We start from the raw sequence: 23,311 nt of genomic DNA on the forward strand, positions 1-23,311 counted from the left end.
GCCACCTCGCCACTGGCAGCAGCTTCATCATCTTCTTTATCATCATCATCTTCTCCATGATTGTCTGACCGCCATTATCAGCAGCTAAGCTAACGACCTAAAGAGCGATGCTGAGTTTATGTTGAGCTCAGACTGGACAGCCTGACCTCCGCTGGTCCCTGAAATCCAAACCTGCTGGAGCTCTGATTGTGTTTACAGCTTTATGGACAGTCCAGTGTGTGGAGGGTTCTTGGCAGCCCCTCTGTAATGGAGGCATGAGTGTGTGTGTGTGTGTGTGTGTGTGTGTGTGTGTGTGTGTGTGGGGGGGGTGATCCTGTCTGAAGACGCAGCTCTCACTCAGCCCCATTTAGTCCAGCAGCCCCTCATACAGAAGCCCCGCCCCTTCCCTGCGATCGCTGACCAGAGAGATCAAGTGTGTGTTTGAATGTGCAGCACACACACACACACACACACACACACACACCTGTGTGGGCCTGCAGGTGTGTATTCATCCTTCTCTCTCAACACTCGCTCTTTTCACCTGTCCTTCTCTCCGTCCCTGAGGGAACTTAAAGTGACTCCACTGGCGTGCCATTAAATGTTAGTGGACACTGTGTGTGTGGGTGTGTGTGTGTGAGTGTGTGTGTGTGTGTGTGTGTGTGTGTGTGTGTGTGCGCGCGTGTGTGTGTGCTGAGGAGCCCTGTGGCTGGACGGACCTCCGTGGTTTGGAATGAGGTCGTGTCTGAGCGTTGCTCCCTGGCTCCGCCCCCTCTGCTCCCAGCCTATCAGCTGTCAGATTTGTGCAGCCTACCGAGGAACTGCGCCATGCGTGGGACGGTCACATGACGGTCGCTGACATAACTCGACATTTGAAGAGGGAGGTTAATGAGGGGCGGGTGAGGCGAAGGAGAGAGGAGGTGGAGGGAGGGGCGAGGACGTGGGAGGACGTGTGCCGGCCGCAGGCCCGTATCCACGGCGACGCAGCCAACGCTTCCCTCTTACCTTCTTCTTATTGGTCGGGCAGATGTAGAAGCTGGTGACCACGATGGTGGTTCCTGGCAGCAGGTTGACTTTGGTGTAGGTGGAGCCGTAGTCAGCTGACCTGAAAGCAGACAGAAAGAGCCAATCACCGATGGAGGAACTTGTTGCCTCCGTGCTCAGCGTGTGGCCGCCGCCGCCGCCGCCACCGCCGCCGGCCCCCGTGTCATGTGATAAACGGACGCTAAGCTGTTTCTCCTGCCGTCACATCCAATCACGGCTTCCTGTGCGCGAGCGAGCAAACGTGGAAGAAGAGTGGGCGGGAACTTGAGGCTCGTTGGCTGCTGCCAGCTCCTGACGACGTGATTGGATCAGATGTGTCATGTGACCTGCTCATCGCCGTCCCGAGTGTTTCACTGCTGCTCCGGGACGAATTACTGGTTTCCAGTAAAGTTCACGGAGTTTTACATTATCAACCTTTACAGCTCATCGGCTCGTGGAGTTTTTTTTCTCAGATCTTGGTCCAACAATCTCCAATTCAGCAGCACCAACGTTGCTGCTAACGTTGCGCTTTTATACCCGACAGTGTCAGCCTGGGTGAAGATACGAGAGGTCTCCTCCTCCTCCTCCGTGACCTCTGTGACCCCTGCAGACAAGTCTGATGAAGCTTCAGCACCAGTGCAGACTGATCTGGAGTTAGCAGCATCTTAGCGTGACCAGGATGGTGGGTCCGGTTGGTACGGAAGCTCAGGGAGTGAGCAGAACCAGCAGGCGGAGCTAGCAAAGATGCTACTGAGAGTCCTCCCACCGTCTCTGTTGATACTCAGCGCTAACGACGACCTCGGGCCAGAAAAGGCCCGCTGTCGTGCGGTCGCGACAGGGGACGCGCTAACAGATTAACCCGTTCGAGGTGTTCAGCAGAATCCATCTGAGCCGACGCTGCGTACATGGAAACAAGCAGACGTGCTAGCAACAGGCGTCACGGCCAAGCAAAGGGCTAACGGGACACCAGAGGAGCCTTTGGTTTGAAGCTCCTGCACTTCGCACGTTAGCAACCAGGATCAGGACGGCGATCCGATCCAACGACAGGAAGTGGCGTCTGCGGCAGGACGGTGAGAGCCAGTCGGGGGGGGGCGGCTTCAGGATGTGTGGCAGCACGTGCAGGAACGGCTCAGCCGTGGTTGCTCACGCCTCAGCGGCAATCGGCTAAAGCTTCTCTGTTAGCGGATCGTCGTCCAGGACGCAGCGTTCCCGCTCACTGAGGCTCTCCCAGGAACGGTTCTCCTCAGAGAAGAAAAGCTGACCTCCTCCTCTGTGGGAGGTTCCTAAAGGGAGTTCCTGTCCTCCCCCTGAGCTTTGCTCGGCAGCTTCAAACCAGATCCTCTGAACTCATGAAGAAAGACTCCTGGACCGATCCAGCCCAGTAGCCACACGCTCCTCCCACCAGGATCTCCCACCAGGATCTCCCACCAGGATCTCCCACCAGGATCTTCCACCAGGATCTCCCACCAGGATCTTCCACCAGGATCTCCCACCAGGATCTCCCACCAGGATCAATTAGCAAAAACTAGAATAATCAAAGGAGCTTCAAGCATCTGATGAGCTGAGGACAACATTCCGAACACGGATCACATTCCCCCACCACCCAAACGACTCCCACCTTTGTTCCAGGAGCACGCTGAGGCAACAAGGTGGGCTTCAAAAAGGGAACCAGTGGAAGAACATTCCTGCACCAGGAACTGTGTTGAGAACATAGAACCCCACTCAAGAACCTTAATTATGCCTGAGAGGAAGTGAGAGGAGAGAACAGAGGAGAGAGAACGTCCTCCTCTGCTGAGGAACATGAGGATCCTGCAGCACTCAACCAGCTTTGATCTTCCTCTCACCCTCAAACCTGATCTGATGAGTTCAGATCTGAAGCTTCTGTTTAAATGAAATGATGAGAAGGAAATATTTCTTTAAAAAGTTAATTCACTGTCACCACACACACACACACACACACACAGTCACACACACACTCACACACACACACACACTCACTCACTCACTCACTCACTCACTCACTCCCCCCCCCCCCCCCCCCACACACACACACAGTCACACACACACTCACACACACACACACACACTCACTCACTCACTCACTCACTCACTCACTCACTCACTCACCCCCCCCCCCACACACACACACACAGTCACACACACACTCACACACACACACACACACACTCACTCACTCACTCACTCACTCACTCACTCACTCACTCACTCACTCCCCCCCCCCCCCCACACACACACACACACACACACAGTGTAGGACCTCCTCGTGGGTTGGATCCAGAACTAGCTCCGGCAGCCTCCATCATGGTGATGTGGCATTGAGGGGAACCTGGTTGCCCTGGTGACAGCCGTTGACCTCCTGTGGAGACGCGTCTACAGGTGTGTCTCAGCCAGTGCAGAAGCTCCACATCCGTCTTCCAGCTGTTCCCGTTTAGACTCCATGATGGAGGGATTGGTTAATGTCTTCCAGATGGACGAGCAGATGGACTCGCTCGGAAAATGGCTCCCACGCGTGTAGCCACACACACGCCAAGAACACACCAACACGTGCGCGCGTTCACACAACAGTGACGCGCTGACAGGCCGCAAACACATGCTCGCGCCGACTCAGCGTCCAAGCTCAGCTTCCCACTTTTGTTGCCTTTTTCCGTTTTTATTCCTGGGTTTGCGAGCGGCAGGAGTCCAGGGGGACAGGCCAAGGCTCCTCCCCTGGTGATGGGACCTGTCTCAGCAGGACCTGCTCCCGTCCAATATTCTGTCATCACTATTGGACGTAAACGTGGACGAGGAACAAATTCCAACGAGACGACAAAGTCGAACTTGGAGCAAAGCTCCTTTAAGCTGTGCTGTGATTAATCTTGATTAATCTCCTGCTCCCCACAGACCCCCCCCACCACCACCACCCCCCCACCACCACCACCACCACCACCACCACCACCACCCTCGTCATCACCATCTGAGGGGTTCTGACTGTAGCTTCCTCATGCTGGCAGGTTCCACAGCAGCCTCATCTGCCCTCATCTGGCAGGGACCAGTCCCAGTCCCAGTCCAGGACCAGGACCAGGACCAGGACCAGGGACGTGAAGACAGGAGGACCTCAGAGAGACGGCTTTGCTAGCACTTCCTGTTTAAAAGCCTTTGTCATTCAGATGCCTGGGTGTGGCCCTGAGTGGCCCTGAGTGTGGCCCTGAGTGTGGCCCTGAGTGTGGCCCTGAGTGGCCCTGAGTGTGGCCCTGAGTGTGGCCCTGAGTGTGGCCCTGAGTGGCCCTGAGTGTGGCCCTGAGTGGCCCTGAGCATGGCCCTGAGTGTGGCCCTGAGTGTGGCCCTGAGTATGGCCCTGGGTGTGGCCCTGAGTGTGGCCCTGAGCGTGGTTGTGGGAGTGGCCCTGAGTGTGGCCCTGAGTGGCTCTGAGTGTGGCCCTGGGTGTGGCCCTGAGTGGCTCTGAGTGTGGCCCTGGGTGTGGCCCTGAGTGTGGCCCTGGGTGTGGCCCAGGGTGTGGCATACCTCCACAGGGAGCTCTCCAGGACTTTGGTGGATTCAGCATGGTAGTACTTGGTCAGGATCAGGATAACCTGGAACACAAGAAAGGACAGAAACCCCGTCAAACATCGGAGACAGATACCACTGTCCAAGTGGTCGTTTTTGTAACCACGCCAACTTCCCCCTGCTCATTAGTCATGTGACCGGGTTCGGACACACAGCTGGATCTGCCGGGACTAGGGGGACCAGAGAGGTCCCGCCCAGAACGAGGTCCAGTGCAGAGGTCCAGCCCAGAACGATTTTTTAGATAATAAATGTGGGTGTTTGAACCTGGAGGTTCTGGTGAAACATGTGGGTACAGGAGAACATTCTCCAGGAGATGACTGCACATGGACCTGGACTAAACCAAACCTGATGAAACCAGTCCACCAACCTGAGGAAGAGCTGCCATCTACGGGCCTACAGACCAGAGCAGATGGTTCTCAGGGTGGAACCGGTTCTACACTCATCTAGCAGAGCAGAAAATTCCACAACAATCCATGTCTGTCTCTGTACAGTGGGTGGAACCCTGGTCCTGGTGGACTTGAGGAGCATGTTCTCCACCTCGCTGACCACATGATGGTTCTCTGTGGGTTTCCTGTTTGTCAGCGGCAGGAAAACAAGTCTTTTGTGGTTGGGGAGCAGCCGGGTGGTCAGAACCTGCTGGTGAACTATAAGAGACCTCATTGAGAGAGTCAAGGACCCCGATCTCTGACGGGACAGCTGCCGCCTGGCCCCAGACGTTCCCATCATGCCCCTGTGTGCGGCCAGCCGCCGGTTCGGAGGGAGCGAAGAAAGAGGGAACAGAGAAGGCAGTCATTCATCTGGGGAGTGAGAACCGTCAGTTCCAGTGCGTGACGCCCCCCCCCCCCCAAGGTCTTCCCTCAGGCCGGACACAGACCACACGCCTGAAGAATCCACCATCAGACAGAGGACCTCATTCTGGTCTCCTGTGTTCCCACAAAGAGCCGTGTTCCCCGAGGACAAAGGGGAGCATTTGTTGTTCCCTGAACTCTGGACTCCGTCCCAGAACATGAGCGAGTGGATTCCACCAGGACGTCTTCAAGGCGTCCCAGAGATGCTCGCTCCTACCGATGGCTCCGGCGGTGGCCACGCCCCCCTCGCTAACCCCGCCCCCTGCGTAACCTAGCTCAGTGTTGGTTACTGTATGATTCCCCTGTAATTACATGGTAATTACAGAGCAGAACGCCTCCATTAAAGTCCCATAACACGTGACTAAGCAGCAATCATCTCCTGCTGGGAGGAACCAAAGGAACTAATCCTGTCTGACGCTCACAGACACTCATTTCCCCTCCGAGGCACAAAGAAAGGATTCTTCTACTTCTCCTCCTTCTTTTAAAGTTGATACTTTAAGAATCAAAGCACAGAATGTCGCAGTCATCAGAATGATGGAGGACGTTGTGGGACCTTCTCCCGCTTCCTTCCTGTCTCTCTCTCTCTCCCCCTCCGTCTCCGCTCTTCCTTCAATCACTTTTGTTTCTTTTTCCGACTGTTCTGCCTGTCAAAGAAATTGCTGTAATTGTGCTCTGATGAAACTGGCAGCCTGGCTTCCAGGAACGGAGGAGACGAGGGACGGCGAAGGTTCTGGGCTCCAGCTGCAACCAGGCGCCATCTTTGGGCCCCTGTGGAGGCTCAGAGAACGTGATGGACAGATGCTCCAGAAGAAGGAGGTGGAGGTCTTTAGATAATGCAGAGCTGTGGGAGGGAGGAGGTGATCAGGAGACAAAGATCAGAACAGAGAGAGGAAGGAAGAGGAAACTATGAGAGGGAAAAGAGGAGAACGTCCTGATGGATCCTCCGATCATTGATCACCATTGATCGGCACGGCTCACAAACACAAGGTGACTCGAGGCTGGACACGACCTCGCTGAACCTCCTCTGGTCTTCCAGAGGAACCCAACCTCAGGAGAGGAACTTTCATAGAAGCTTCCAGATATTAGACACGTGCCACCAAAGCATCAGAAGAACACGCTGTTTTGACAGGCTCCTCGTGCTCCTCATCTCCTCCAGGAGGTGAAGATCCACAGGTTCTCAGGATCCACGTTCTCCACAGGTCCGGTGCCTCGCTGAACGGATGCTAGCGCTCGCACCTCGTCTGAGCGCCGTGGTCGCGCCGTGAGGTGCTAAAAGCATCGTCTGTCGTGCTACAGCAGACACGTGCTCGTGGCTGCACATCCGACACTCTTGGGTTTCAGTCACCAGAAGGTTCCTGGTCGCTGCTCGTCACGCTGTTATTTGGACGCACACGTTCGTTTAGCGTCTTCACGTAAAGCTGGTTACGTTTCTGCTCGTCTTCATTCCAACCGTCAGAACGTGGAGGAAACCAGGTTCCAGCTTCATCTGATGGAAACAGCTGCTCTGAGCCTCAGAACAGCTGTCGCCATGACGATATCATGATCCTGTCGGTGGCTGTCTGCGCCCCCACCCCCCCACCTCCTCTCAGTGTTCTGTTAGCTTGAAGCTACTGGACGCTGATGTAGCTGAGGAACAGCTGTCATTCAAAGTCACCTAACCTTTCAGAACCAGACCTGGTTTCAGAACCAGACACGGTGTCAGAGCCAGCCTTGGCCACGCCAGATTGGCCGCTCCCTTTGGACCCCGAAAGAACACACGCTCAAGCAAACTTGAAACTGGAGCAAAGGTCACGTTTAGAATAGATGTAAATCAGAAGTGGCCCCGCCCACATGGGCACAGACCCCGCCCACTACCAAAAGATCAGAGTGATTTCATGTTCCACGGTGGTATAAGAGAGCCCCCGGGCCAGGACGGAGGTGTCACGCCTCATCCAAACACAGCAGCGAGGGGAACCTCTGTGAACCTGCAGCAGAACCCCCCCCCCCCCCACACACACACACACACACACACCCAAACATGGCAGTCCAACCGTATTTTACACATGTTGTCGGGCTCCTGCTGGTTTCTGCCAACGAACCACATGGCAACACGACGCCGGGGCAACTTTCAATGCTGCCCCAGTCAAGAGGTTGTACGGGGGTGTCAGACCTGCAGATGGCTGGGGGGGGGGGGGGGTATTTATGAGGGTGTGGGCGGGACCTGTCGCTGTGCTTTGCCATGCACGACATCTCATCCATAAACATGCCAGTGGGCTGTGGATGCTGTGGGTGGGGGGATGTTTGGGGGGGGGGGGTGTCTTTGTTTGTCAGGACAGGTTCTGAGGCAGGTTCTGCCTACCGAGCGCTAAAAATATTCATACGTGTCTGCCAGCGTCTGTCTTTGTTCTCCCGTGCGCCGCACACGCGTGTTCACGAGCGCTCGAACCTGCTTCTGTCACAAACAACAGACGGTGCGACGGTGGGGAAAACGCCCCCCCCCATCACCCCCCAGGAGGCTGCAGCAAATAAACATAAAGGATTCACACATTTACATGTGTGAATCGGCGCCCCAGATCCATACCGCCCAACAGAACCCGTGAGCCACACACCGTCAGGATCTTCATCACCACCACCAGCGATGGAGAACCGTGACGGTCCGCTAACGTTAGCCTGACAGAGGCCCCATCAGCTCGCAACGGACTTTATTCATCCGTCTGGCCACGGGTCTGACATGATGATATGGTTCCGTTAGCGCCGCCATAGCAACCGTCACCACTGTCAATCATGTTAAAACGCCGCCCGGCGGCTCTCCTCGGGGGGTCGGGGGGTCGAGGTCAGCAGGAGAACATCGTCCAGAGTGACAGTTGGACTTTCTGTTTTATTCATTTAAAACAGGAGAAAAATCCTGCGCCAGATAAACCTGTTAGCATCAGCTGCCTGTAGCTTAATGCTACGGATTAGCTTTAGCTTCATCGGGAGATTTAGCTAAACTAAATGTTCGAAAGGGACAAAAATGTGAGAAGGTGGTTGAACTGAAGACAGTAGTGAAACCCTCCCAAACCCTGCTGGGGGCCCACTCTCCTCTAATCCACTAATCTGACACTTCCAGAGGCCAGGCACGCACCACACACACACACACACACACACACACACACACACACACACACACACACACGAGACACTCACACACACACACACACACGAGACACTCACACACATACACTCGTGGTCAGTAACTAGGTAACCAGGACGGTTTTGCACCTGCAAGTCGGTGGAAAAACTGAATTTTTTTTTTAGTGATAAAAATTTTATTTAAAAACAAAAAGCAACAGTGGGTCCAGAAGAACCTGCAACACGGGGTGCTAACGGGTCAGGGAACACGTCACTTTCCTGCGGTTCTACGCGCCTCACAGCACATTTAGAGGAAAGAACACGGAGGCAAATGTTGACAAAGAACACAGAAGCACATAAACAACAAGCTTTGTTTTATTTATCTACCCATCTGAGTTCGGACCAGCACGGTACCGGACTGGTGTCCAGTCAACACTGGGACAGTCACAAATGAATGACGGGACCAGCAGAGCTGCCCTGGCTCCCAACATCAACATCCAGACAAAGATATGAGCATCACCTCCGCACCTCCAATCTCCCATGACCTTGAACACACCTCTGGCAGACAGACACCCACAGACAGAGAGAGAGAGAGAAGGGAGAGAGACACAACGAGAGAGAGCGACAAAGGAAGAGAGCGTCTTAACATCCACAATTTCTGTCACATCTCAAACCCCCACACGAGTGCACACACACACACACACACACACACACACACACACACACACACATAGAAAAACAAGTGAAAGAAAGGAGGGAATAAAGTGTCCCGTTTCAATTGGCTAAGCAGCAGCTGAAGGTTATAATGACTAATAAACACAGCACGCACACAAACACAAACACTCACACACACACAGACGCAGACACACACACAGACGCACACACACACACAGGCTCTTCCTGCAGCTTGGGCTGTGCAGCAGTGTAACAGCGCTCAGACGGCTCCACGCTGACGTCTGACCTCTCAGACTGGCAGGTTTAGATGAAACCCTTGTCCGGGCGGATCGAGGGTTTTAAGGTGTGCGGAGACGCCTTGGAGCGCTCGTGGGAGGTGGGCGGAGCAACCGGCCGCACTCAGGGCGCTCATCGTCCCCCGTCCTCAGGACAGGAGGACACTAAGACCCTCTCAGATTCAGTCCAGCTCCTCCGCCTCTCAGGTCAGGTCAGGTCACTTCATCTCGCACCTGACTGGATCCAGCAGCCGCGTCCGGTCGGAGCGCCGGCCGAGGCTAATGTTGGGCCAGACGGGGCCAAGCGTGGCGTTCGCTGCCACGGCAACGGTGCAGCCATGAATCATTTAGAGGGAGTGCAAAGCTTTTGTTGGGCTCTCCCACAGGAGCCACCCTCCATTTCACCTCCCTCCTAAACACAATGCTAACGTTAACCAACTGGAAAAACTGGAGCTCCACAAATCCGCCCGTACATCCGCCTCACCTGAGCGGACAGAGAACGGCCGTCAGGTCACATGACAGGAGGCAGAACGCCAGGACATTTCCTTTTAATGCTGACATCAAAGCAGCTACACCCCGGCGGTTAAGCTGACAGCACACGAGGCAAATCAATCGATCGATCGATCGGGTGATCAGTCAGCAGCTAGAAGGTCCATCCTGCTCTTCATGTTCCATCACTGCTCTTCAATGTTGCCGAGCATTTCCCCGTCGACGCTACATGTTTCAGCTAGCAATGATTTTAATAATGAGTCCGCCGGTGCCGGTGCCGGTGCCGGGCTCGGGTCCTTTTCAAGGCTCCAGCCGATCTATTTCTGGAGGCCCGACTCACACAACAACGTGAACATCCGTCAACATCTGAAGAGCAACAATCGTTCTTTAATAACGGCTGTGAGAACGTCGCCTTGTTCCTTCACACATGCTAATTTCCTCCGCTGCCCTTTCATTACTCTAACTTCCTGCTCCTCCTCCAGACTCCGCCCCTCCTCATCTGTGCATCACACACACACACACACACACACACACACACACACACACACACACACACACACACAGGTGAGCAAATCCATCATTCTGCATGTGTGTGTGTACTGTGTGTGTCTTAGCGTTCACCGTGCTGCTGTTATTAAACTTTGACAGGATGCCCCCCCCCCACCATTCAGAAACCAGTCTTCCAGCCCACTGTGCAAACACCCCCACCCCCCCACCTTCGCCAGCCCTCCGTCACCCCCTCAGTCGATCAGAGCCTCCTCCGCGCCAGGAAGTGCTACTGCGTTAGTGGCGGATATGGGAGCAGCTGCTAACGAAGCAGTCACATGTTAGCCCCGCCCCCTCTGTCAGGAGGAGGGGTGTAGCCACCGGCTAGCATACATTGCTAGCTTTTCAACAAGAGCAGCAAGACTTTATGATTCATGTCTTCATATGTGGTTCAGGAGATTCAGCACATACTGGCGCTGGTGTCAGATGATGTCACGACTGTAGGTGGGAGGTAGACGGGATTTGGCCACGGAAAAAGTCGTTTCCATGCCGATGATGTCATCCATGGTTATACTAACTGATCCAACGGGAGAGATTTTAAAATCTTAACATCCACAATAAACCACCAAACAGACGACGCTGTTTATGTATGTCTGGAAGGTAAGGCTACAGTGATGAAACTAGTTAGCTAAAACAGTTAGTTAGCTAAGTTAGCTAAAACTGTGGAGGGCACAGACCAGTGGTATTACTGGAACCATAGCTGTGACATCACCCCAGGGAGAATAAAGCTCGTTTTTTGAAGCTAAAGGGTTATTTGTGACATCCATTTTAGCAATGTGAGCTACGTTAGCCGTCACGCCCAGTGGTTGCCACAATTAAAGTCCTCGTCAACAATGAAGAGTTGTTTCAGCTCCTCGGATTTGTTGTTGATCAGAGAATTCTTCTCTTTATGTTAAATTTTCTCTTTGATGTTGAGGTTTGAGCCCCTCCTACCTGAGATTTTATTGTTTTATTGATATTTTACTAATATTTTACTGGTAATTTACTGATAATTTTCTGTTGTTTTACTGGTATTTTCATCCTCAGCGACAGGATGAAAGGAAAGTTATGACGAAGCCCTCAAGAGGCGGAGCCAGAGAAGAACAAAGAGAACAAAGACCACAGAGGTTGGAGGTGAAAGACAAGGAGGACCAAACTGGAAATGAGTGCTGTGAAATTAAAGAGCTGTTCCATTATTAATCAGACCCGCCCTGATCGGACTTCCATGTGAGCCGTATACATTATTAATGGGGGGGGGGGCTCGAACCTCCCCATTAAAAAGGGAATTGAACATGAGGAAAAGAGGAGCTGAAAACAACTCCTCACTGTTGACGTGTTTTGTGGCCACGTTTGACCTTGTGGAGGTCTGCAGGCTGAGGCACTCGAGTGTGAGGAGCTCACGTCCAAATCAATAACACACACACACACAGACGACCTGCTAGGAGTCACGGCGTAACCACGGTAACAGTCTGACCAGGGCTCGCACACAACTCTTAGTTTCAACAACGTCAGTTTGATGGGACGATGGCAGATTCAGCTCCAGAATCAAATTCTCTCTCTCTCACACACTCACACACACACACACACACACACACACACATGCATTCTCCTGCTGCTAAAATAGACACAAGCTCTGCCTTGAAGCGAGAGTCTAGGGTACATTAGCTGACGCCTGGATTATAAACAGTATCACGAATGTTCAACAGTAGCTGTGCTGGATTATATTTGGTTGAAAGAATGTCCAGCTGTGTTCAGCCAGAACCCTTGTGGGACGGCTGGTCCACCATTTTCAGCATTCCTCCAGTTCCAGTACTCCCAGGATCCGTCTGCCGCCAGTCCATCGATGGTATGTGCGGTCTGAGAGGGGAGGCGCCGTGACCACAGAAAGAGGAAGTACATGCTAATTAAGACAGCAGAGTGGAAATGTTTGACACACTGTGTATGTCCACAGATAGCATTAGCAGCCCTCCATGAGTCTACAGATAGCTTAGCAGCCCTCTGTATGTCCACAGATAGCATTAGCAGCCCTCTGTATGTCCACAGATAGCATTAGCAGCCCTCCATGAGTCTACAGCTAGCATTAGCAGCCCTCTTTGGGTCCACAGTTAGCATGACCACAGTCCAGTGTTTACCTGTGCTCGCCTCTGGGACCTGCACACAATACAAGCAAGCTAGTAACAAGCTGGCAGCCTCTTCCTCCTTCCAACATGTTTGTTCCTTCAGACCTTCAGGCTCTGTAGGACTGGCCCGGTGCCACCTGCCGCCCCCCCAACTCTAAATGCTTCTCAAATAGCAGGCTGGTTTTTGGCAGCTTGGTCTACGGTGGTCCTGTTCTAAGCAGCCGCAGTGTCACATTTTTGAAGGCGCAGAGACAATGAGAGCACTTCATTAGCCGCCGCGCTAGGTTAAGCCATTTTAGTCTTTATGGTTGTGAACAGCGTGGCAAGACAGCGTTTCCTGGCTGGCTGCCCTGACGCAGCAACACCAGCGTGACACCGCCCCCAGCAGGGGGCGCTAGTTTGGCAGCAGCTTAAGAATCCTCTCACGTGTTTATGAGGCTGCATAGAAAACGGCGCAGCGTCCTGCTGCTCTATGATGAACTAATCTGGACAGGGGACGGGTGGACAGGGGACGGGTGGGGGGTGAGAGACGCACGGCTGCTATGTGATGGAACCAGAGGTTTTTTCATAATTTATGGAATCCGTAATGTTGAAAATCAGCCCTTATGTTGGGAGGAGGACGCCCTCATTAAAGCATTCACATGGTTTATTAACACGTTTTCCCTCTGTGGAACCACAAGAGTCCAAAGATCTCACACGTGTCCACAAAACGCACAGAACTCATCGCGTTACGATGCCGCAGGCAAGATGTCGACGCCATTTTCTCCGTAAAGTCACCTTCATGCTGCTAGTTTAGCGTGTCACCATTAGCAGCTTTTCACCGCTAGCTTGGTAACTTCTAACAAATACTGTTGTTTCTTCAGAGGGGTGGAGGGGGGGGCTCAGGGCTCCGAGAGGAGGGAGGAGGTGAACGTACGTGAACGTACGTGAACGTACGTGAACGTACGTGAACGCCGGCTGGATCTTCACATGTATTCTTTGAATTCCTTCGATCTAAAAGCGACACATTTGGCTCGTTGTCCCTTTAACTCCCTTAATTCTTTCCACTGCTGGTGGACAGGGTGGACACAGGTGGACAGACGCGCTTATACAGGTGTGACGCAACAGTGAAGCTCATGCTAATCAGCTAGGATGTCACCTGATGCTCATTAATGAGGCATTCTGGGTAATCTGAACTGGACGCAGGTATCTCTTTGTTCATCAAAGGTCTGGTGGAGCATTTGGATCAGGTGACAACAGAACCCGGCTGCCTGGACCTCTAGAGACGGGTCAGGTGACCCCCTCCCCCGCGGGCACACGCCTACCGCCAGCACGCACATCCACAGCCGATCCGGGGGAGCGGGGAAGTTTTGCCGCCACGCCGTTGCTCTGATTATTCGGCGTTAGCTGCTGGACGCCGCGCCGCTTCCAAATGCCAATAAAACCAGCAGGATCTTGGTTTCCATAGCGACACAGAAGCGATTTCTCACCTCTCGTCGGTTGGCTGGGAATAAAACGGCAGAAGTTCTGATCAGGCAACGTAGCTTCGCATTCCAGTGAGGAACCCCGAGGGCGCCATCTGTGGTTAGGGCCCAGCGGAGGTCAAAGGTCAGCCTTTCGCCGTGTCTCGCCTCCGCCCTCGCAGGTGCCATCGTAGCCCTGTTTTATTAGCGGTGACCTCGGGGTCGCAGGTTAATTACAGGTGTGAGAGGACAAGATGGCCGAGCGGCTGCCGGGAGACCAGCTGCTGCCCGTGACCTTTGACCCGCATTTAGGCCCCGTTTACGTGTCCAGGTGAAAATGAGGCGTCCATATCCGTTTGCACTGGAACTAAATGGATCGATCATGACACGCGCGTTTTTACAGCGCGTTCAGGGGGGAGGTCAGAGGTCAGAGTTCACACGCGCCCTGACACGTTCGCCCCGAAGGGACGGACGCTCACGTTGGCGGGTTGGAAACTTGACCATCAGCCAGAGACACGTGGGTCAAACCTGCGGCGGATCAGGCTCCGCCCACCCCGACTGAACGCCAGGGTGTCACGTTCCTGGGCGTCTCCGTTAAAGGTCACCACTGATCCCGTCGCCCCCCCAGGTCATCACGCACCCACAACAGCTGCTCCCGCGCCTGTCGGTGAGGCGCCAGTCAGCACGCCTCCCCCGACACAATGCTAGCTAATCACTCCTTTGATCATCAAAGCAGAAACAACTGCGGTATGTTAGCGTATTAGCTGCTGAAAGGGAATGATGGACAGTCTGGTTCGAGAGGGACCTTCCATTTGTGTCGGAATTCTGGAGAACTTCCCAGTCAAATCGGTTCTTTCCTCATTTTTCCTCCTGGTGGACCAGCGATGACCATCTGGGGTGTGGCTGAGGAGCCACCCACAGGCTCCGCCCCCTCTAGCACCTGGGCTGCGGGGCTGTGCCCTGCTGATGAGGAAGAGGAGCAGGAGGAAGAGGAGACCACATGGACAGAAGCGGTAGCAGCACATCTGGGCCTCCCGGAGAACCACAGGGAGGAACTTCCTGGTGGGATGTAACCCAGAGGTTGGCCCCCGGGTGCCCGATCCAGGCCACGCCCCCCCCCCCCCCGCCCCCCCGACTAGAGCTTTAATGACCATCAGCAGGAGTCACGACTATCACTGTCAACCTCACGTCCATCATCTCTGTCAACCTCACGTCCATCATCACTGTCAACCTCACGTCCATCAACTCCATCAACCTCACGTCCATCATCACTGTCAACCTCACGTCCATCAACTCTGTCAACCTCACGTCCATCATCACTGTCAACCTCACGTCCATCAACTCCATCAACCTCACGTCCATCAACTCTGTCAACCTCACGTCCATCATCACTGTCAACTTCACGTCCATCATCTCTGTCAACCTCACGTCCATCATCTCTGTCAACCTCACGTCCATCAACTCTGTCAACCTCACGTCCATCATCTCTGCCAACTTTACGTCCATCATCTCTGTCAACTTCACGTCCATCATCTCTGCCAACCTCACGTCCATCAACTCCGTCAACCTCACGTCCATCAACTCTGTCAACCTCACGTCCATCATCTCTGTCAACTTCATGTCCATCATCTCTGTCAACCTCACGTCCATCAACTCCGTCAACCTCACGTCCATCATGTCTGTCAACCTCACGTCCATCATCACTGTCAACCTCACGTCCATCATCTCTGCCAACTTTACGTCCATCATCTCTGTCAACTTCACGTCCATCATCTCTGCCAACCTCACGTCCATCAACTCCGTCAACCTCACGTCCATCAACTCCGTCAACCTCACGTCCATCATGTCTGTCAACCTCACGTCCATCATCACTGTCAACCTCACGTCCATCATCTCTGCCAACTTTACGTCCATCATCTCTGTCAACTTCACGTCCATCATCTCTGCCAACCTCACGTCCATCAACTCCGTCAACCTCACGTCCATCAACTCTGTCAACCTCACGTCCATCATCTCTGTCAACTTCATGTCCATCATCTCTGTCAACCTCACGTCCATCATCTCTGTCAACCTCACGTCCATCATCTCTGCCAACTTTACGTCCATCATCTCTGCCAACTTCGTGTCCATCAACTCTGTCAACCTCACGTCCACAATGACAGAGACAATTAGAGACAAGATGGTTGAGGAGACAAAAGATGAGGTGGACAAGGAACTTCAGGTACTGCTGATCTATTGATCTTCATCATCAGTCCAGTATGAATTAATGTGTGTGTATGTGTGTGTGTGTGTGTGTGTGTGTGTGTGTGTGTGTGCCTGTTGACTCTAAATCCAACTTCCACCAACCTTTCAGCTAGCAGGCTAATTCCAGACTGGGTAGAAACCAAAGGCGGCACACACACATGCACACACACACACACACATGCACACACACAAACACACACACACACACACTGATAATGGCCACACATGGACAATGTGCAGACACACACCTGCAGTACAACACAGTGTGTGTTCGTGTAAACTAATTTGAGCGCACCAGGCCGTTGCCTCAGGAGCACCTGAAGGCGTCGCTGTCGTGTCGATGTGTGTTTGGGAGCAACGGTGAGGAGCAAAGATGACGGTTGACAGCAACATCTGTCTCCCATGGGTGCAGGCGCTGGGAGCAGCTCATGAATAATAGATAAACCCATGTTTGATCTCAACCCGCATGGTTTTATTTTGAAAGTTAAACCCCTGCGTGCGTGGGCACATTTTCACTGTTTACATGCACAGAAGGGAACCAAATTCCTGCGGTGGCTCGGCTGCAACCTGCACGTCGACGCCGTAGCGCGACTATTTCACTGACCTGGAAACAGAACCTTTCCAAACAGCAGACGGAGGTGACCCAGTATGGCCAAGTATGACGGGAACGATGCGGAGAACTCGATATTTTAAAGTCTAACTTCTTTATAGAGTGTTGTGGTGTGATGTAAACGGTCAACTGGTACGGCCCAACAACAACCAAGTAAGACAGTGTGTGTGTGTGTGTGTGTGTGGGAGGGGGGGGGCTTGACTCCACCCATAATCTGGCTACTGCTTTGTAGACAGAAAGTCCAGTTGCATAAATTATGCACGATGTGACATGTGAAGTCTGACTTCGATGGCACGTGTAGGAGAACTTGCTGTGTTCTCTCCTCCCAGCAGGGGGACACGCTGTCCTGACACAATGTCCTAGAGAAGGACAGAGAGGACTCAGGTGTACCAAACTCCACTGAAACCATTACTTCCCCTCACAGGACACACACTCTCTCTCTCTCTCACACACACACACACACACACACTTTAGCTGCTTTCATGGTACGGTACAGCCGCATTGGGCTTCCATAACCGTGGTGCCTCTTTGAAGTGGGCGGGGCCTGCATAACGTGGCGGTCGGAGGCTCTTGTGACACCGTTAGCAGTAAACCCAACTTGTACTGTTGGTTCCGTTCCCACCAGAGTCGTCACACAAAAGATCGTGATCCAGTGAGTATTTTACACCCTTTAACATGGGCAAAATCCCAAACGTAGAAAGACTGGAAAAAAAACAAAGTTACTGTCTGAATATACTTGGTTGTTCAATGTGAGCTCACCATGAATTGAATAAGTACCATAAAAATACTGGAAGTCACAAAAAAAGGTGTGTGTGGGGGGGGTCGTATGACTCGTAGCCTTTATTCGTCTAGTTTGGAGAATAAAGAAGCGCGCGGCCTCGCTGCTGTGGGCCTTCAAAAATGGCAGATTTGAGCTTTCTATAATCCGCTGCTCTCATCGATGCCGCCAAATCAGAGCATTAACAGGCCGCCGCTAACGTAACAGCACTCAGCACGCTCGCAACCCCAGCAGAGCAGCTGCTTTATAAAGTACCGGGTCGGCCCTCGGACCTCTGGTGGCAACGCCTCCAACCGGGACCGTGTCGAGTCTAAGCAGATAGTGGAGGAAAAGTAGCAATATTGTGTGTGTCTCTCTCTCTCACACACACACACACACACACGTGTGCCAGCGTCACGCTCAGTAACCTTGACAACAGATGAAATTACAAAGAACACGCGACGGGTCCGTCACGGACGGCGAGGTTACACACACACAAGCGGCTGGACTCTGACTTCCGTTCCCCTGACGTCTTCAGAGGACCCGAAGCCCCGGATGGAACATTAGGAATATTTGTTTATGTCCGCCGGGCTGTGATCACATACGGATCTTTCAAATCATTTCAATCATTTTTACAGTCAGAGTAGCTGAATTTATGCAGCACACACACACACACACACACACACACACACACACACACACACACACTCATTTTCCCTCAGGAAAGGCAGCACAACAATAAAAAAGAACTTTCTGGACTCCCTTCAGAGCCTCAGAAGAACGGGCCTGGAGCTGTAGCGGCGTGGAACAATTTCAGCCTTCTTTAATCTTCTGCTACATTTAAAGGCAACTGCTGAAACACGTGTCGGCGTATTTGGACTGACTGGAACATCTGTGTGGGTTCTGATGGCAGCGATGTCCCCACCAAACGCCTCCCGCCGTCCCTCAGTGGGGGACAAAGCCCGTTCTTGTTCTGCTGTTCCCAGCAGAGAGGAGAGAGCCGCCTGTCCTCTCCCTACACCTGTGTGCTTCTCCGCCCTCACACCTGCATCCAGATCCACCTCAAAGTTCCTTTACCAACCATAGTCCAAAGACGATGGGCGTGGCCCCACCCCCGCGTCCACCTGGACCACCTGGACGCACGAAACCCCTCCCTCTTTGAGTGCGGAAGCCCCTCACGGTGCAGCCCCATGTGAGGACGGTGGGGGTGTAACAAAGCCGGGGATGTTGCGTGCATCAGCTGGAAGAAGGAGCTACTCACGCTGCTGTTGGCTCCCGTCCAGTGGACCATCGCCTGGTTGTGGGTCGCATCCCCTTTGAGCACGAAGGAACTGCTGAGCAGGGACATTTGTTTTTCCCGGGACAGAGCTCTCCGGAAGCGGGGAGAGCTCCCCGCGGCCGACGCTTCCTCGTCAGCGTCCGTCGGAAAGCCTCTTCCACCAAACCCGCGGTGCTCCACGCGAACCACCCCGCCGCCACCTCGGACGGGACCCGGCCGTGTCATCCAGGTCGAGGCGGTCAGCAGAAAGACGCAGACGTGCGCCGCGCCGGAGAGCGAGCTGTGGGGGCGCAGGGGGGCCATGGCTTCCGCCGACGGAGCGCTGCTGTGGCGGAGACTGATGAGAGACGCTGATGCTGCTGGAAGATAGATGGGTGTTCACCGAGGGGGGGGGGGGTGGGGGTGGGGGGGGGGGGGGGGGGGGGCAGAGAGAGGAGAGAGAGAGAGACGGGGAGAGGGGGCAGATAGGGAGAGAGAGGCCGAAAGAGAGGGAGAGAAGGAGAGAGAGGGAGAGAAGGAACAACGTGGACGCGTCTCGGTGCCAAACGGACTCCTCCAGGCGGCGCGGCGGCGCCACCTGCTGGTGCGCGCTCGCAGCGCCGCAGTTTTATTAAATGCCCTAAAAACACCCAAACAAATAAATAACTTCGTGAGTCCTTCTGCGAGAATCATTAAAGATGGACAGGACCCGTTCCGCGCCCGCAATGCGCGTCAATCGGCTCAACTTTTGATACTTTTCACCAGCAAAACGCATGAACGTGCAATGATTTAACAGCATTAGTGACGTAACACAGATTGACCGGACATTACGGGATTCTTCTACATTCGAGGTAATCTGAGCAACCCTGCGGATTACGTCCTGCGGTAGCAAACATGCAGCAGTACTGAGGAAGAGGTCAAGTGACCTCTGACCTTCAACCTTGGACAGGGCTAGCCCCAACCGCTGTGTTACATCACATCAGTTCATCCTCTATTTGGGAGCCCGTGGTCTTCATCGTGCATCCTCATGCTAACGTGCGCAGAGGTGCGAAGGCCAGCGAGGAAGACCTCCATTTTTCATGCTGAGCCTTTAAAAGCCGGGGCTGCATTATTATTTCAGTGGGAGACAGAAGATGTGCAGGAGGATCGGTGTTGAACGGTGTTCATTATTTACACCTGACAGGTCAGCGAGGAAGAGGAGGGGCGCTCCGAGTGAGGAAGAGGAGGGAGGAGGAAGAGGGACAGCAGTGTGAGGGATGATGGAGAGACCGGCAGGGGGACGGGCCACCCCCGTGGGTGCCAATACCCCACTGAGGGGTGTTGGCCTCTCCTCCATGGTCCATCCTCCATTGTAGTTCCGCCTTTTTGGTTACATTATAACCAAATCCAATGTTTTTCTTGAATGACAATGTAGTTGAACAGTATATTTTTTTAAATAAAGGAAATCAGATTTACAGACCATTGTTTTATGTTTTCATTCCTATTGACAAAGTGCAGTTATAATGTCAGCTGTCCAGGTAATCAATTCAAAAGGGAGATATTTATCTGAGAATAAAGTGGTCTTCAGGCCTGGACACACTCTCTGACAAGAGCTCTCTCTGATCAAATGTGTGTGTGTGTGTGTGTGTGTGTGTGTGTGTGTGTGAGCCTGCTCCCCCCTCTGGTCTCTTTTATGTACTGCAGGCGTTTTAGACCCCGCCCTCTACTGCTACAGGCCACGCCCCCGACACCCCTGCAGGTCCCACTGTGCCTCCTCTGGAACTGCTTCTCTCGCTGTTCTCGTTTGAGAACAGCCCAAATATAAATTATTAAATGACCTTGAGTTTGTGAAGAGCAGAAATAAAAACCTCTCTCTATTTGTTCTGTTCAGCCAGGTTTATGTTTTCTCTCTGTCCACCTCTGGGCCCCTTGCATCAACCCTATAGGAGTGAAAGGTCAGAGAGGAGGGAAGAGGAGCATCAGCTTAGCTGTAGATACGGAATTACTGACTAGACAAAAAAGTTTTCATCCTCTTGAAGTCTCCTCTCTCCTGTTCAACTTTTAAAGGTATTGGAAACTGCAGTAATGCGGTGGAGTACAGGGATATTTTAGTGCTCCCAGCTTCTTTATCGTTTTGATTTCCAGTCTTATGTGGTTATTGAATTTTTTTTCTTTAAAAATTTTAACATTTTTCAATGGAAGTTTTGCATCGTCATCATCAATTCTCTCTGACAGAATTACCTACCATTTAGTTACATTCACAAAATGTGTGTATGTGTGTGTGTGTGTGTGTGTGTGTGTGTGCGTGTTGTAATCAGAATTTCATAAGCCAAAAATCACCCTTGTCAGTTTCAACGTTCACCTTAAATTTCCACTTCAACCAAACTAGCTGGGGAGAGGGGCGGGGTTACACGCAGCCAGTAATAAATTGATAAAATATAACAGATGTCCCGCCCCCTGACTCTGATTGGCTGCGGGTGCAGCCAGTGTGCAGCATGGTCGGCTGTTCCGTCAGCGTGCGTTACAAGGAGGTTTGTCGCCGCTCGCTGTACCGTTGAAAATGGCGAACTGGTGTGTACGAGCCGTCAGGCGGAGTTACTCTGTTGTAACGTCTCCGCTGTTGATGAGGTAAAACCTTTCGTTTGGGCTCAAAATCAGTGTGGCCGCTACGGCCATGCAAAGCTAGACTTGTTGGGACAAACGCATGTGTTAATGAAGGCATAGTGGCGAGTTAGCTTTAGCCTCCGACTGTGGTACACAATGTTGACCTTTATTCTGATAATTCGGCGAGTAATTTGCAGACGAAACCTGTGGTTATGCTTAACTTATCAATTGGAGGTCTGAGCTATGTCAGTGTCTGTCACTCTTAGCAATTGTGCTAATAACGGGATGATGACATAGTGTGACATAACCTAAATGAGATAGACGTTAGCTAGCTCAGTAGCTAAGCTAACAGCTAGCTCGTTGGACTCGCTGCTGTCGAGTTCTCCACTAAATGTTTTCTAGCATTTTCTTCCACCGTGGCCTCTTTAGTAGATAATCTAAACTCTTGCTTGTTGAAGTCTTAAGGGATAATGTGACGTGTCATTTACCTTAAATGTGTAAAACATTTTATATAGATAATTGCGGCTTTAGTTTATGTAAGTCTGAAGTGATCCACACCAACCTTATCTTGTGTTCTGTTCAAGATCCTCCCCACGATTATTGTGCACAGCCACCCAGCAGAAAAATGGCCCCAGGTCAGAGGAGGAGGCTGAGAAGCCCGATCAGAACACGGCGGAGAAAGCCGCGTTGGAGGAGAAGTCCCAGCTGGAGACGCAGCTTAAGGACATGACGGTGAGTTGAGAGGGAAAAGAGGCGACCATGAAGAAGATGCTGACATACCGGCCTCAGCATGAGCCCGTAATGTTCACCATATTCATCAGAGAAGTTTCAAGAATGGTTCTGATGTTAACAGGAGAAGTACAAACGTGCGCTGGCTGACACGGAGAACCTCAGGACGAGGAGTCAGAAGATGATGGAAGATGCTAAGTTATACGGTGAAGCCCTACTCCGCCCACTAATGTGACCTTCGTGTAGAAATAAAAGCGTAACTGACCGTGTCTCCTCTCCAGGGATCCACAGCTTCTGTAAGGACCTTCTGGAGGTGGCCGACATCCTGGAGAAGGCCACAGAGAGCGTGCCCAAAGAGGAGGTGACCAATCAGAACCCTCACCTGAAGAACCTGTACGACGGGCTGGTGATGACCGAGGTGCAGATCCAGAAGGTGTTCAACAAGCACGGCCTGGTCAGGCTCAACCCCGAGGGCCAAAAGTTTGACCCGTACGAACACGAGGCCCTCTTCCACGCCCCCGTGGAGGGCAAGGGCTCTGGCACCGTCGCCGTAGTAACCAAAGTGGGCTACAAGCTCCACGGACGCACCCTGCGGCCGGCGCTGGTGGGTGTCGCGAAATGATGACATCACCGAGGTGGCGGGATTTGTCGTGTTGCCCCGGCAACAGACGAGCGCAGCAGACTGCCGGAGGCCCCGCCCACACCCACAAAGATTTCCACCCTGACGGCCTCCAGCAGCCTGGAACAGAAAGATCGCACCTCTGCGACGGTCATTCTCTGATCGTGACGCGTCGTCATCGGATCATCATTCCAGACCAGGTTGCTTTTGGACCGCCAGTGTGTAAATAAACAGAACTTTTAGACCTTCGGACGGACGTTGAACCTCCACCTGACAGGAAGTCACCTGTTGACCATCAAACATCATCTTCAGAGGGGCGTCTGCTCTCCACCTGTGTTATTTATGTCATGTCTAAGGTCTGTGCTCTGGAACTTACAGGTTTTAGAGTAAAAGTGATTTGTATGTTCTCCCAGGACATTTTAGGGCATCCTTGAATAAAGGTGTAAACATAACCTCAGGGATTTTGCTCTCGTGCCTCCGCACG

General features: G+C 52.8%; 2 protein-coding genes across 3 annotated transcripts in view; one reads left to right on the plus strand and one right to left on the minus strand.

Annotated features, from left to right (window-relative positions):
* sorcs2 (sortilin-related VPS10 domain containing receptor 2) overlaps positions 1–19,030 on the minus strand; it is a 50,874-nt gene extending 31,844 nt beyond the window's left edge. For both annotated transcript variants that reach the window (XM_029840299.1, XM_029840298.1), the window contains exons 1-3: positions 18,900–19,030; positions 4,522–4,589; positions 982–1,081 (exon numbers count right to left, since the gene is read on the minus strand). In XM_029840299.1, the coding sequence (XP_029696159.1) occupies positions 982–1,081; positions 4,522–4,589; positions 18,900–18,986 (255 nt within the window). In that variant the 5' untranslated portion in view covers positions 18,987–19,030. The remainder of the gene's footprint in view (positions 1–981; positions 1,082–4,521; positions 4,590–18,899) is intronic.
* Positions 19,031–21,344: 2,314 nt separating this feature from the next.
* On the plus strand, positions 21,345–23,279 carry grpel1 (GrpE-like 1, mitochondrial). Its single transcript, XM_003966708.3, has 4 exons — positions 21,345–21,503; positions 22,064–22,211; positions 22,333–22,414; positions 22,490–23,279. The coding sequence occupies exons 1-4, from the start codon at positions 21,436–21,438 to the stop codon at positions 22,828–22,830; spliced, it is 639 nt and encodes a 212-aa protein (XP_003966757.2). The 5' UTR covers positions 21,345–21,435; the 3' UTR covers positions 22,831–23,279.
* Positions 23,280–23,311: the final 32 nt, after the last annotated feature.

This window comes from Takifugu rubripes, chromosome 8, assembly GCF_901000725.2.
Source record: "Takifugu rubripes chromosome 8, fTakRub1.2, whole genome shotgun sequence".
Taxonomy (NCBI): Eukaryota; Metazoa; Chordata; class Actinopteri; order Tetraodontiformes; family Tetraodontidae; genus Takifugu; species Takifugu rubripes.

Coding starts and splice junctions, on each gene's coding strand:
- grpel1 (XM_003966708.3), top strand. CDS start 21,436: ATGGCGAACTGGTGTGTACGAGCCGTCAGGCGGAGTTACTCTGTTGTA. Junction 21,504..22,063: donor ACGTCTCCGCTGTTGATGAG/GTAAAACCTTTC, acceptor GTTCTGTTCAAG/ATCCTCCCCACGATTATTGT. Junction 22,212..22,332: donor CGCAGCTTAAGGACATGACG/GTGAGTTGAGAG, acceptor TGATGTTAACAG/GAGAAGTACAAACGTGCGCT.